The 16201-nt window shown below is 43.7% G+C and overlaps 1 protein-coding gene across 1 annotated transcript in view; it reads right to left on the reverse strand.

Moving 5' to 3' along the window:
- PPEF2 (protein phosphatase with EF-hand domain 2) overlaps positions 1 to 12379 on the reverse strand; it is a gene marked incomplete at its 5' end in the record, with an annotated part of 36655 nt that extends 24276 nt beyond the window's left edge. Inside the window, 5 exons of the mRNA XM_083368040.1 lie at positions 5734 to 5848; positions 6420 to 6589; positions 7129 to 7186; positions 9034 to 9161; positions 12355 to 12379. Of these exons, the coding sequence (XP_083224166.1) occupies positions 5734 to 5848; positions 6420 to 6589; positions 7129 to 7186; positions 9034 to 9161; positions 12355 to 12379 (496 nt within the window). The remainder of the gene's footprint in view (positions 1 to 5733; positions 5849 to 6419; positions 6590 to 7128; positions 7187 to 9033; positions 9162 to 12354) is intronic.
- Positions 12380 to 16201: the final 3822 nt, after the last annotated feature.

A 16201-nucleotide genomic window follows, 5' to 3' on the forward strand; every position in this document is an offset into this window, starting at 1 on the left:
ATAAAGTTTTTCGTGTACATTCATGGATTGCTAGACAGAGGAAGTTACCTAGAGATGTGGTGGTTTATTTTGCAAAGAGAGAAATCAGAGATGAATTTATTCAAGCTGCCTATGATACTAAAGTAGTGGTTGCTGACCAAGAAGTTTTGGTTTTAAAGGAAATTCCTCCAAAGATCTTAAGGAGAAGAAAGGACTTTGCATTTCTTGTGCAGGAACTTAAGCAACGTGATATAAGGTTCAGATGGGAGATTCCAGTTGGGCTGGTGGCGATGCATGAAGGTAAAAGATACCGTCTGGTTACTGTGGCACAGGCGCGTGATTTCTACAATAATGTTTTAAAAGCAACCCCACTATCACTTCTGGAAGCGGCAAAGGGATTTGGTGAAGAAAAACCTCATGAGGCTGAAGATGGCCAGACAGAGGAGGATGGTGCTGGAGGGGATCAAACTACAACTTTGTTGGCTGATGTTGGAGAGCTGAGGGTGACGCGTGCTGCTTTAAAAAGAGCAAAACAAATAAAAGAACAAGACCAGCAGAAGTTTATGGAACTTTCAAAGCGTACTTACAGCGAGGCAGTGGGAGGAGCGCGGCCCAAAGGTGACAAAGGGGCCATTGAAGAGGTGCTCCAAAAGCTTCGGGGCGACAAGTATGGCGGCTAAATTTTTAACTTGGAATGTTAATGGACTAAATTCGCCTCAGAAGAGAAAGAAAGTTTTTCAATATTTAAAACAATTTAAGACTGATGTTATATGCTTGCAAGAAACGCATATTAGGGCTATGGATCAAAAGTTTCTACTGAATTCAAGGTTGGGTACGCAATTTGTTGCCTCTGCAATGAATAAGAAAAACGGAGTGGTTGTTTATGTTAAAAGTACTATAACAGCGGACTTAATTGAAGCAGATAAGCATGGAAGATACGTAATGATAGATTTGTTGCTAGAAGGCAAAAAAACGCTTTTAGTTGGACTGTATGCTCCTAATCAACAACAACAACAAGCTGACTTTTTTAGCTTACTTCATACAAAGCTTACTCAGTTGGATTACAAATCGTTTATTTTTATGGGGGATTGGAATGGCGTTTTGGACGTACAGATGGATAAGGCTGGTTTTTTTAAGCATGTTCCGTGTCATGCCAGATTGCCTAAGTCTTTTTTCGAAATGAAGGATGATTTGGAATTGCGAGACATTTGGCGTGACACACACCCGCATGAAAAGGATTATACTTTTTTTTCTGATAGACATCAATCTTTTTCTAGGATTGACTTTATTTTGCTGACTAATGATTTTTTTTTCTAGGACTAAGAAGGTAAAGATTTGTGCAAGAGCTATTTCTGACCATAGCCCAGTATGGTTAGAGATCAATAAGGACAACAGAGATAGGCGCTCGTGGCACGTAAATGAGAACTTGTTTAGAAACCAGAAAAATGTGGAAGAGTGTAAACAGCGAATGAAGGATTTTTTTGAAATTAATATGAATAAGGATACTTCTATGGATATGGTTTGGGATGCTAGCAAGGCCTATATGAGAGGAGTGTTGATATATATGAATAACAAACATAGACGTACTTTGGAAGTTAGAAGGAAAGAATTGGAGAATGAAATTAAGGAAAAAGAGAATGCTTTGATTTTGAATCCATTGGATGTGAAGACCAAGGAGGCTATCAAGCTATTAAGGGGACAATTTGATAAATTAATGGCTGATCAAGTGGCAACCAACTTGAGGTTTGCCAGGCATAATACTTTTTGCAATGCTAATAAGCCAGGTAGATGGCTAGCTTATAGACTAAGGAAAAAGCAGAGGGCTTCTAACATAGACAAAATTGAACATAAGGGGAAGGTAGTGTTTCAACAGGATTTTATTAAGGAAGCCTTTGTGGATTTTTATTCTAAACTATATGCTAAGGAGAAGATTAACGAAAAAGACATTGATGAATATTTGGAGAATGCTAGCATCCCGGTTCTTACGCAAGTACAAAAAGAGGAGATTAATCAATTGATTACAGAAGAAGAAATACTTACAGCAATTAAGGAGTTGAAGGTTGATAAAGCGCCAGGTACAGATGGTCTGACTGCAGCCTACTACAAAAATTTACAATTAGAGATGGTTAAACCGTTAAAGGAATTGTTCCAGACAATCCAGAGAGGGGGAAAGGTGCCTCCATCTTGGAGAACTGCCTTTATTTCTCTGATTCCGAAGGAAGACCAAGATGCTACTCAAGTAAAAAATTACAGACCGATATCACTATTAAATACAGACTACAAGATATTTGCTAAGGTGTTGGCTAATAGATTGATGAGGGTTCTGCAACGGGTGATTCATGGGGATCAAACTGGGTTTATTAGTGGTAGGCAAATGAAAAAGAATGTGAGGCATATAGTTGATGTGTTAGAGTTTTTGGAAAGGAACAACCAGATCCCTGCGGCGCTAATTTTTTTAGATGCGGAAAAAGCTTTTGATCAATTGAATTGGCAATTTTTGATGAAAGTTTTAGATAAAATGAATTTTGGGGATAAATTTTTGCAACCAATTAGGGCATTGTATCAAAAACAAACTGCCCGAATAATAGTTAACAATAGTTTGACTGAAGCATGTAATATTGAGAAGGGCACAAGGCAAGGGTGTCCGTTATCGCCTTTACTATTTGTATTAACATTGGAGATATTACTAGTAAAAATACGGAGTTCGGAAAGAATTAAGGGTATACAAATCAGAGATCAGGATTATAGACTGAGGGCGTTTGCAGACGATCTGGTTGTTACAGTGACCCAGCCAGAAAATTCTGTTGTGGACCTGATGGAGATAATAATGCAATATGGGAGGGTTTCTGGATTTAAAGTTAATGTACAAAAAACTAAAATTCTGGCCAAAAATATGACAGTATCGCAAAAGGCCCTTTTAGAAGGATTAACTGGATTTGAGATTGCTAAAAGGGTCAAATATTTGGGGGTGTTTTTGTCACCCTCTAATACAAAGTTATATAAAAATAATTATGAAAAACTATGGGGAAAAATCCAAAAAGAAATGGAGAGTTGGGAAAAATTGCAATTATCTTTGTTGGGAAGAATTGCAGCAGTGAAAATGAATATCCTGCCTAAATTTTTATTCTTATTTCAAATGATACCGGTTCTTAAGAAAGATTCTAATTTGGAAGAATGGCAACGGGGTATCAACAAATTTGTTTGGGCAGGGAAAAGGCCACGAGTTAAACTTAAGATTATGCAGGATACTCGTGAAAGAGGTGGTCTTAAAATGCCCAATCTTAAATTATACTATGAAGTTGCTGCGTTAGCAGGAATAAGTGATTGGATTAATTTGACACAAGAGAGATTATTAAATCTTGAGGGCCACGACTTGTTATTTGGCTGGCATGCATATTTGTTGTATGATAAGAAGGTAGATAGTGTGTTTAAAGTGCATATTTTAAGACAGGCATTGCTGAGAGTTTGGAAGAAGTACAGACATAAGTTAGACTGTAAGATACCATTGTGGGCAATTCCAAAACACGCAATAGAAAATATAAATGTGGGTTTTAAACACGATGTGACTACGTATAAAGAGATTTTAAGCTTGGAAAGAAACGTCTGGAGTTTGAAACCATATAGCTTCTTGCGAGATGAGGAGATTGTTCAAACTTGGTTTCAATATATTCAGCTACGGGCCAGGTGGAAAGAAGATCAGAAAATTGGTTTTACAATGACTGATGAAAATCTGATAAAGCAAATTAGAAATCAGGGACCAGCACATATTAAACGGATATATCTTGCATTGATAGAGATTGACTCAGAAACAGAACTTGTTAAGGATTGTATGATAAAATGGGCCCAAAATATTCAAGAAGTTATTACAATGGACACGTGGGAAAAGATATGGGTGAGGAACGTAAAATTTACACAAGCTCAAAATCTAAGAGACAACTTTTATAAAATGTTTTATAGATGGCATTTAGATCCTAAAAAGCTTGCAAGTATGTATCCGAATTATCAACCAAAATGTTGGAGGTGTGGTGATGAAGATGCAACATATTTTCATGTATGGTGGACTTGTAAAAAGGTTAAGGCCTTCTGGATAAAAATTTGGTGGAATATGCAGAAGATTTTCAAGCAAAGGATAAAGTTTTGTCCGCAACTTTTCTTGTTGGGAATAATCACAGATGCTACGGTTGTGGACACTAAGTTGATGTTGAATTTAACTACGGCAGCAAGACTTTTGATAGGTCAGTATTGGAAGAAAGAGGAACTGCCGACTATAGAAGAATGGACTTTAAAGGTTTCCGACCTGGCAGAGATGGCAAAGATTTCAGCTTATTTGAAAGATCACTCGCAAGAACGTTATATTATGGAATGGAGAAAATGGATTGAGTATATCCAGAACAAATATAGGGTTAAGAAGTTTCATGTAGCATTTGAATAAGTCTTCCTTCTCTTTTTCTTTCTTTTTTTCCCTTTTTTCCCCCTCTCTCTATATATTTAATATTATTAAGGTTTGTATTATCCTATATAAGCTAGAGAGTGATAGATTTTAGAGTTTATGATTGTTAGTATATGGTTGTTTATGATTGTTGTTTTTTTTTCTATACCTTGTATTTAGCTCTGGGAAGTCGGGGGGGGGAGGGGGGGAGGGGTAGGGAGGGAGGGAGAGGGGAGGGGGAGGGGGGACTGTTAAAGATAAATTGTATGTTAAAACTTTTCAATAAAAAAAAGAAACCACTTCGCGGGCCGGATCCGGCCCCTGGGCCTTGTGTTTGACATGTCTGATCTATCTATCTGTCAGGACCCACCCCAATCCACATCTTAGGAAAACAAAAACTCTTGGAGTCAGTTCTAGCCCAAAAGGAATTTTTACTAGGACATGCTTGGTTGTGGAAATACAAGACAGGACTTGGTATTGTTTTACAAATTGAAACTTTATAAAGAGTTCCCGGTTCAACCCCCCTTCCCTCAACCCCATTTGGTCAGCCCCCCATCATTTTACTTCGTGTCATCCCTTTTGTGTGAAAAAAGGGAACTTCAAATCTTTATGGTTGCCTTCTTCCTCTACAGATTCAAATGGAGACACAGGCCAGATGCCTTCTTCTCTAACCCTGCCTTTTGTTCCCCCAGTTCAAAAGGTTTCCCTTGGTCTTTGAAATAACCTAAGGCAGGCTGAATCCACATGCACTCCTCCTTCCTTGGGAGATGGCAGAATCCATGGGGGAAAAAAATTTAAACATACATTTATGAATGTGATATAAATGGATTCTGACACTATCTATCTACAGTATATCTATCTATCTGTCTGTCTATTTATCTATCTATCTATCTATCTATCTATCTATCTATCTATCTATCTATCACCTATCACCATCACCTCTATCTATCTATCTATCTATCTATCTATCTATCTATCTATCTATCTATCTATCTATCTATCTATCTGCTAACTATCATCTATCTATCTATCTATCTATCTATCTATCTATCTATCTATCTATCTATCTATCTATCTATCTATCATCTATCTATCTATCTCAGTGCAATAAGATAGGGACATAAAACCCAGGTATAAATATAGAAACAGTTGAAAAGACAGGAATGAAACAGAGGAGAAAATTTTTCATCTAGTTCTGCTTTGGGTATCTGGAGACGGTCAGGAGGAACACAGCCCGGTCTCCTTTCCTGGACTCAGGAGTGCTGTTCTCCTCTGCCTTGCAACTTTGCCAGAGGGCTGTACCTATTTACAACAGGTAGACTCACCACACACGGTGATTTCCTCGCTGTAGCAGGTAGAGATTCTGTTAATATTTGGCAGCTGGCTGAGATGCTGTTCTGCCTCTTGGAAGAGTTTTAAAACATAGTAAGGATGAAGCTGCTACTGGGAATAAAGAAAAAAAAAACATTAGAAAAGGCAACAGGAGAGAGGTTGAGCCTTGACCTGAATTTCAGATAGTCCTCGAATTACGACCCCAATTGAGCCCAAAATTTCTGCTGCTAAGCAAGACACTTGTTGAGTGAGATTTATCCCATTTTATGACCTTTCTTGCCACACTTCTTAAGTGAATCAGGCTTCCCCATTGACTTTGCTTGCCAGAAGGTGGCAAAAGGGGATCCTGTGATCCCAGGGCACTGCAGCCATCATAATTGTGAGTCAGTTCCCAAGTGTCTGAACTTTGATCACATGACCATGGGGATGCTGCAATGGTCGTAAGTGTGAAAAAAGGTCATAAGTCGCCAAGCATCCAAATTCCGATCACATGGTTGTGGGGATGCTGTGACGGTCGTAACCGTGAGGAACAATGGGAAGTCACATGTTTAGTGCCATTGCAACTTCAAATGGTCACTAAATGAAAGCTTGTAAGCCGAGGACTACCTGGAAAGAGTTTTAGGGATCTCTGATCCATTCCCGTAAGCAACATGGAGATAGTTGTTCTTCAAGTACTTACTTGATTGTTTCTGAAGGCTTCCAGGACGTTTACCGCATCGTCCGGCGTCAGGGGGAAACTGAGTCGAGGGCCCTTGTAACTAACTGGTACCTCCATAGATTCCATTCTTTTTTCCAGTTTGATCTGTCTCGTATTATCCGTCTCCGACAGGATGCGGTTAATGAAATCCCCTTGGCAGGAGCAGAGCAAAATTTTAAAATATTTCAGATATTATGCAGAAGGTCCTTTCTTTCAGGAATCAGAAAAGTTAAAAATGCGCCCACGGGGAGTCCTTGACAATAATTCATTTAGTGACTCTTCAAGGTTACAATGGCACTGAAAAAAAGTGACTTGCGACTGTTTTTCCCCCCACACTTATGACCTTTGAACCATCCCCATGATCATGTGTTCAAAATTCAGGTGCTTGGCAACTGACTCATACTTATGACCGTTGCTATGTCCCCTAGTCATGTGACCTTCTGACAAGCAAAGTCAATGGGAAATCCAGATACACTTAACAATCTGGTTACTAACTGGTTCACTCCAGTGGTTAACAACTGTGGCCAGGAAGGTCATAAAAAGAGGCAAAACTCAACAACTGGATTCCTTAGCAATGGAAATTTGGGGCTCAACTGGGGGCCATAAATCGTGGACTGGAGATAGATAGATAGATAGATAGATAGATAGATAGATAGATAGATAGATAGATAGATAGAATATATACACTTACTGTCTTGCGTGCTTTTTGATGTGACGTTCTCCATGAGATAGTCAAAGAAACGGTTGAGCTGCAAAAGATCGAAATAATAGTCAAAACCTAGAGGAAACATACATTTCTCTTTTCTTATTTTTGCCCTCCTGGGTTACCATCCTTCACCATAACTATGTCTAGTTATGTCTAGTCCAGGGGTAGGCAACCTTGGCTCTTTTGTGACGCGTGGACTTCAACTCCCAGAATTCCTGAGCCAGCATGGCTCAGCTTGGAAACTCTCCCTTTCCCCTCAGCATGGCTGGCTCAGGAATTCTGGGAGTTGATGTCCACGAGTCATAATGCGGCCTAGGCCTAGGCCAGGTGTAGGCAACCTTGGCTCTTTTATGACTCGTGGACTTCAACTCCCAGAATTCCTGAGCCAGCATGGCTCAGCTTGGAAACCTCTCCATTTCTCCTCAGCATGGCTGGCTCAGGAATTCTGGGAGTTGAAGTTCATGAGTCATACAAGAGCCAAGGTTGCCTACCCCTGTCTAATGAAAACAAGGACTAATCGTAATGTATAAAGATATTTTGAACACTGAGGGGAAAACAAAATGGAAACAAGATCTGGGAAAACAAGAGTATTGGCCTAATAAGGTGACTGTAATTGCAAATAAAATTGAGTGACAAATTGGATTGAAAAGATGTTGTAATTTAGAAGCAATTGTATCAGCATACAATGATGAAGAAACATATATTTAATACTGTATGTTATATATATTAATAGTAGAAAGAAGTGTATCTTTAGTGTTTGAAACGTGAAGAAACATCACTTGAAGAAGAGAGGATTAAAAAAAATGTCAGAATGTGCAGAAACTAAGAGCGATATTGCAGAACAAAGAAAAGGAAGATACAGAATAATTTTAATATGTATTGTTAAGTAAAAAAAACCCCAGACAACACGCTGCTTATTAAGCATTTATGATTTGTAAAAATTAGAAAATGAATAAAATTTTATTGAAAAAAAAAAGCAATGGATGTAAACTAAATCAAGGAGAGAAGCAACCTGGAACTAAGGAGAAATTTACTGACAGTTAGAACAATTAACCAGTGGAACAACCTGCCTCCAGATGTTGTGGGTGCTCCAACACTGGAAGTTTTTAGAAAGAGATTGGACAACTGTAAAGTAGTGGGTTCAGGACCACGTGGAGACAGCAGACCAGATTCAACAGTAACAGCCTTTATTGAGTACAGAACGAAGACACAAAGAAAAACACACATGCACATATCCCAGTGTCCTTTAAATACCCTGCTTGGTCCACTCAGAATGTTGGATTTTCCCACCTTGCAGTGGCCAACCAATCCGGACACTTACAGGCGCCACCTGGTGTTATCAGTGGCTGCACTGTAACAGAACACACACACACACACACACACACACACACCCCGACTATATACATAACAACAACCATTTGTCTGAAATAGTATAGGGTTTCCTGCCTGAGCAGGGTGTTGCACTAGATGACCTCTAAGGCTCCTTCCAACTCTGTTATTCTGTATTCTCTAAAAGTTCAGAAGAGAAGGAGTAGGGGTGACATGATAGCAGTGTTCCAGTATTTGAGGGGCTGCCACAATCTGTTCTCCAAAGCACCTGAAGGCAGGACAAGAAGCAACGGATGGAAACTCATCAAGGAGAGAAACAACCTGGAACTAAGGAGAAATTTCCTGACCTTGAGAACAATTAACCAGGGGAACAACTTGCCTCCAGAAATTGTGGGTGCTCCATCATTGGAGGTTTACCAGAAGAAATCAGACAGCCATTTATTTGGAATGGTGTAGGGTTTCCTGCTTGAGCAGGGGGGTTGGACTAGAAGACCTCCAAGGTCCCTCCCAACGCAAGTTATTCTGGGAGCTGATGCTTCCACACACATGTTGCCACCATACCTTCATGTGATCGTGTTCTCCCGCATATTCTATGGATTGGAAGATGCGCCAGGTGCATCTCCGTCGCATTTCGAGCCGGGCTACAAAGCGTCGATACCACCGTTGGATCAGAACAGCTGATCTAAGGGCTGAGGTACAAAAAGAGAGAGCAAAAGGATCCTGAAGCAACCACCATATTTCAGAGGCACATTTTTATTTGAGTATGTCATTATGAATAATGAAAACATTGCTAATATGCTCAGCCTTCTCTCCAAAAGACAGTCGAAATTCCTTCTGGTGTTTCTCTGGCAACGCTTTTAAAAATGGGCACAATTCTGGCCATAAAGGACTCCTCCTCTAGGAACCACTTGAAGTTACAAAGGCACTGAAAAAAATCGACTTATGACTGTTTTTCACACTTATGACCCTCGCAGCATCCCCCTAGTCCAGGGCTAGGCCACCTTGGCCCTTTTATGACTCGTGGACTTCAACTCCCAGAATTCCTGAGCCTGCATGGCTCAGCTTGGAAACTCTCCCTTTCCCCTCAGCATGGCTGGCTCAGGAATTCTGGGAGTTGAAGTCCATGAGTCATAAAAGAGCCAAGGTTGCCTACCCCTGCCCTAGTCACAGGATCAAAATTCAGACTCTTTGCAACTGACTCATATTTATGACGGTTGCAGTGTCCCGGAGTCATGGGATCACTTCCCCCTTCTGACAAGCAAAATCAAGGGGGAAGCCAGATTCACTTCACAACCACATTACTAGCTTAACAACTGCAGTGATTCACTTAACGACTGAGGCAAGAAAGATTGTAAAATGGGCCAAAACTCACTTGACTCACTCGCTTAGCAACATAAATTCTGGGCTCAGTTTTGGTTGTAAGTCGAGAACTACTTCTACTGTTTTTCAAACTTATCAATATTAACATGTGTGGACTTCAACTCCCAGAATTCTCCAGCCAGCTAGCAACGTTTCTTAACCTTAACAATTCTAGGATGTGTTTTTATTTAAATTTACATTTAAATTTCAAGTTTCAAGTTTCAAGTTTTATTTAATTTGTATACCGCCCTTCTCCTTGGTAGGGACTCAGGGCGGTTCACAGGGCATATATAAAAAAACGATACAAAAATTAAAAAAGATTAAACCAATGCCCAGTTAAAAACAGTAATACAATTCTAAAACAACAATTTAAAACCCATAATCCCCCGTCAGGCCAGACCAGCTAATTCAAATAGGTGGGTCTTCAGGCCACGACGGAAAGTTCGGAGGTCTGATGCCGTCCGGAGCTCCACCGGCAGTTGGTTCCATAATGCCGGAGCGCTCACAGAGAAGGCTCTCCCCCTGGGGGCCACCAGTCGGCATTCCCTGACTGGCGGCACCCTGAGGAGGCCCTCTCTGTGGGAACGCACAGGGTGGAGGGGAGTTGATGCCGGCAGCAGGTGGTCCCCGAGGTAACCCGGACCCATGCCATGTAAGGACTTAAAGATCATAACCAAAACCTTGAACCTCACCCGGAAGACAACTGGTAACCAATGCAGCTCGCGGAGCAAAGGTGTAACATGGGAGTACCGGGAAACTCCCAAGACAACTCTCGCGGCCGCATTCTGTACCAGTTGGAGCCTCCGAGTGGTCTTCAAGGGAAGCCCCATGTAGAGAGCATTACAGTAGTCAAGGCGAGAGGTCACGAGCGCATGAGTGACCGTACACAGGGCATTCCGGTTCAGATAGGGCCGCAACTGGTGCACCAGGCGAACCTGGGTGAAAGCCCCCCTAGTCACGGCCACTATATGATCTTCCAGGGTAAGCCGTGAATCTAGGAGGACTCCCAAGTTGTGAGCCCTATCCACGGGGGGTAAGAGCTCACCCCCCATAGAAAGGGATGGAACATTTTGAATGTCCCGGGATGCCGGAATGTACAGCCACTCAGTCTTGTCAGGGTTGAGTTGAAGTCTGTTCCTCCCCATCCAGACCCGAACCGCCTCCAGGCAACGGGACATCACAGCGAGGGCATCACTGGGGTGGTTTGGGGTCGAAAAGAAAAGTTGGGTATCATCGGCATATTGATGATACCCAACTCCAAAACCACGAATGATCTCACCCAGCGGTTTCATATAGATGTTGAACAGGAGAGGCGAGAGAACCGACCCCTGAGGAACTCCACAAACGAGAGACCTAGGGGCCGATCTCTGCCCCCCTGCCAACACCGACTGCGAGCGTCCCAGGAGATAGGAGGAGAACCACTGAAGAACTGTGCCTCCCACTCCCAATCCCCTGAGACGCCGCAGCAAGATACCATGGTCGATGGTATCGAAAGCCGCCGAGAGGTCTAATAGGACTAGGACAGAGGAATATCCCCTATCCCGAGCCCTCCAGAGATCATTCACCAGAGCGACCAATGCCGTCTCCGTGCTGTACCCGGGCCTGAAACCCGATTGGTAGGGGTCCAGATAATCCGCTTCATCCAGGACCAGAGGGAGCTGATGCGCCACCACACTCTCAACAACCTTCGCAAGAAAGCAAAGGTTGGAGACTGGACGAAAGTTGTTCAATACAGCTGGGTCCAAGGCAGGCTTCTTGAGGAGAGGTCTCACCACCGCCTCCTTCAAGACGGTGGGGAAATAACCCTCACTCAAAGAAGCAGATATAACCGCCTGGAGCCAGCCTCGTGTCCTCTCCCTAGCTGCATAAACCAGCCAGGAAGGGCACGGGTCCAACAAACATGTGGAGGAGCTCAGCCTCCCCATAATCCTGTCCACTTCATCAGGGGTCACAGAATCAAACTCTTCCCAGGTAACGTTGACAAGACCGCCCGTGTCCTGACCGACTGACTCTGCCCAGCTGGAGTCCAAACCGGTCCGAATCCGAGCGATTTTATCCGACAGATGTTGACTAAATTCCTCGGCACGACCCTGCAAGGGATCCTCCCTCACCTCCTGATTAAGAAGTGAGCGAGTCACCCTAAACAAGGCGGCCGGGCGATTATCTGCGGACGCGATGAGGGTGGAGAAGTAATTACACCTCGCCACCCTCATCGCTGCGAGATAAGACCTAATATAGGTTCTTAACCGCAACCGGTCGGGTTCGGATCGGCTAGACCTCCAGCGGCTCTCTAGGCCCCGTTTCCGACGCTTCATCTCCCAGAGCTCCGCGGAAAACCATGGAGCTCGCTGGGGTCTGCGCCGGGTCAGGGGCCGCAAGGGTACAACCCGGTCAAGTGCCTCAGTGGCTGCCCTTTCCCAGGCTTCCACTAAGGCATCCGCCGAGCTGTGAGCAGTGGAGGCAGGTGGGGACCCCAGCGCCGCTTGGAATCTATCAGGATCCATTAAGCGTCTGGGGCGGTACCATCTAATTGGCTCCGTGCCCCCATGGCGGGGGATGGCAAAACGGAAGACCAGCCGCAGGAGATGATGATCGGTCCATGACAGGGGCATAATAAATGGAGAGCCCCCACCTAGATCATCCAACCACCGTCTAGATAAAAAAATCAGGTCAAGAGTGTGGCCTCCCTCATGAGTTGGTTCTGAAATTACTTGCGTCAGGTCCATGGCCGTCATGGAAGCCATGAACTCCCGAGCTAGCTCAGATGAACCTCCCAGGGATGGTAGATTGAAGTCTCCCAAAACTATAAGTTTGGGAAACTCAACCACCAAACCCGAGAGGATATCGAGCAGCTCGGGCAGGGCTGCCGCTGTGCGACTAGGCGAAATGTACACCAGCAGCAAGCCCAACTGCGCCCCAGGACCAAATCTCACAAAGAGAGACTCACACCCGACTATCTGAGAAACGGTGGTCTCCCGCGGGCATAAGGTCTCCCTAATAGTAACCGCCACTCCCCCACCTCTACCATGAGCTCGTGGCCGGTGTAGCACCCGGAAGCCTGGTGGGCAGAGGTCAACCAAAGGGACCCCACCCTCTGGGCCCAACCAAGTCTCCGTGATGCAAGCCAGGTCCGCATGCTCACCCTCAACTAAATCCCTAACGAGGGGAGCTTTGTTAACCACGGACCTGGCATTCAGGTACACCAGCCGGAGCTCAGGAGGCTGCACATCCTCGCTCCCGGGATCTCGGGGAAGAAGCAGAGGGTCGGAGCGCCTCACCGCTTGCAAGTAGCAGGGACGGCCCTCCCGGTAGCGATACGGCCCCCTGTCTATCCGCCTGCTGCCATTCCCCGTCGTGGGAATTGATAATCCCACGACCCGTTCATGAGCCCCGGCGACAACGCCACCCCGTTCTCCCCCCGTGCAATCAGACCCAAGTCTGGTCTGAACCATGGTAGATCGGCCACCCCCCATAGCCAAACAACCCCTATCTCCCACCCCGCTCCCTAGCCCTATAAAAAATTTAGATAAAAAAATAATCAGAGGCTTTCTAGATTTACATTGAAGGCCCCTGCCCCTGCCCAGCCATCTCTCAGAGACCCAAAACTCGGGCCCGTCATCAAATTTAAGATGCAAGCTGGCTGGGGAATTCTGGGAGTTGAAGTCCACGCATCTTAAAGTTGCCAACGGTGAGGAGCACTGCTTTAAAGTTCACTATTTAGTTCAGAGAGAACAAATCTAGGAAGGATAAATGAAGACACCAAATCAATAATTTGTGGAAGCCGGGTCAGATTTTTTTGGGGGTGGTGGTGGTGGTGACCATAATTCATGACTTGATAACAAATCAGATCAGAATGTGTGGATTTGAATCGCGACCTCCATTTTGGCAGTTCCAACATGCCTCTGTACCGACCTGAATTCAGGGCTATTTTTTTCTCCGCATGAACCGGAGGTTTTCTCTGAAGCTCCATTCTTCTTCAGTTGCTTCTTTTCCATACTTTATAACCGCATCTTTTTAACCGGTACCCAAGGACATTCTGAAACAAACCAAGCCGCCTGATTTGCAGCCCGCTTCCCCATTGTCTTAAATCACCCAATGGGAAAAAACTGGAGGAAACATTCTTGGCTTCCATTGGCCGGAATCTTTGATAAGAGAAGAGGTCCATTCTAAAGCTTGACTTGAGAACTTAACAGAATAACAAAGTTGGAAGGTCCCTTGGAGATCTTCTAGTCCAACCCCTTGCTCAACAGGAGACCCTATACCATTTCAGACAAATGGTTGTCCAGTCTCTTCTTAAAAACTTCCAGTGTTGAAGCATCCACAACTTCTAGAGGCAAGCTGTTCCACTAATTGTTCTCACTGTCTGGAAATTTCTCCTTAGTTCTAGGTTGCTTCTCTCCTTGATTAATCTCCATCCGTTGCTTCTTGTCCTGCCTTCAGGTACTTTGGAGAATAGATTGACCCCATCTTCTTTGTGACAGCCCCTAAAATTTTGGAAGACTGCTCTCATGTCACCCCTAATCTGTCTTTTCATTAATCTAAAAAGGTAAAGGTAAAGGTTCCCGCGCACATGCGTGCTAGTCGTTTCCGACTCTAGGGGCCGGTGCTCATCTCCGTTTCAAAGCCGAAGAGCCAGTGCTTGTCCGAGGACGTCTCCGTGGTCATGTGGCCGGCATGACTGGACGCCAAAGGCGCACGGAACGCTGTTACCTTCCCACCATAGTGGTCCCTAGTTTTCTACTTGCATTTTTACGTGCTTTCGAACTGCTAGGTTGGCAGAAGCTGGGACGAGTAACAGGCGCTCACTGTTACGCGGCACTCGGGATTCGACCCGCCAAACTGCCGACCATCTGATCAACAAGCTCAGCGTCCTAACCCACTGAGCCACCCAATTCTTACAACTGTTCTTCATATGTTTTACTCTCCAGTCCCTTGATGGATCAAGCCAAGGATATAGCTAATCTAGCATTCTGTGTAACACATAGACCAATGAGTTGCTTTGGGGGCATTCTTCAACATGAATAGGAAGACAGTAGATCATCTAATAATAATAATAATGTTGGAAGGGACCTTGGAGGTCATCTAGTCCAACCCCTTGCTAAGGCAGGAAACCCTATACCATTTCAGACAAATGGCTGTCCAGTCTCTTCTTAAAAACTTCCATGTTGGAGCATTCACCACTTCTGGAGGCAGGTTGTTCCACTGGTTAATTGTTCTCACTGTCAGGAAGTTTCTCCTTAGTTCTAGGTTGCTTCTCTCCTTGACTAGTTTCCATCCGTTGCTTCTTGTCCTGCTTTCAGGTGCTTTGGAGAATAGCTTGGCTCCCTCTTCTTTGTGGCGGCCCCTGAGATATTGGAACACTGCTATCATGTCACCCCTTACAGTTGCTTCCCAGTAGACTTGATGAACATGATTTTGGAAGATAGTAAACAATCATCAGATATCCCCATGGAGCCTACAGGTCAATGAATTTGGGCAGGTTTAAGGAAAGCTGTAGGAAGTCTGGTGGACAGAAGATGGATCACCTAAAGCAGGGATGTCCAACCTTGACAAATTTTAAGACCGGTGACTTCAACTACCAATGTTCCCCAGCTAATCAATGCTGAGTTGAAGTCCAGTCGAAGTCTTAAAAATTGCCAAGATTGGACCCCTCTGATCTAAAGCAACGAAATCATTTTGAAGATATAACATATTTACTAAGCATTCAAACCACAAAGTCTGTACAAACTCCTATTAGCGGCACACTAATGACAGGCTTGAGATGACTAAGAGGCCTCCTTCAATGTTCCTTCTATAGAGCTATTCGGAAAAACCATATCTGCCCCATAATTGATAGGTATCCTGGTTGTTTCGAAAGGATTTATCTCCAGGGGCTGCTTAAGGACGAGCAGGCAGTGATCACATCACAGGTGGCTAGATTCTGCGCAGCAGCATTGGGCATTCGCTGGAAACACAACGAAACATTTTAGATCTTTTTAATAATCGTTTATAATTAATTTTATTACGTGTTTTTAATCCAGCATTAGACTATACTCGATGAATTTTTATGGTCAGGTCAGTATGATTCAGTTTTTCTGAAGGTAGTGTGGGAAGTCAGAGAAAGAAATGTTTTTGGAAATATTTAAAAGGGAGAATATATTTCCCTAAAGGATTTTAAAGAGGCAGAAAAGCATGCCCAGTTTTTCTTAATAGCCCCAAGATCAGGAACTAGGAAACACAATTTTAGTAGGCAAAGGTGAAGATTTCCTTAGTGAGCTTGCATCCTTGGTGTAAGCGTGGGTTTGAAAATGAGTTGATTTTCTCGGCCACAGGTCAGAAATATATTTGATTCATAGTCCATTTTTCATACAGGATGCTGTTGGTCTGAAAG

Source organism: Vipera ursinii (assembly GCF_947247035.1).
Source record: "Vipera ursinii genome assembly, chromosome: 7".
Lineage (NCBI taxonomy): Eukaryota > Metazoa > Chordata > Lepidosauria > Squamata > Viperidae > Vipera > Vipera ursinii.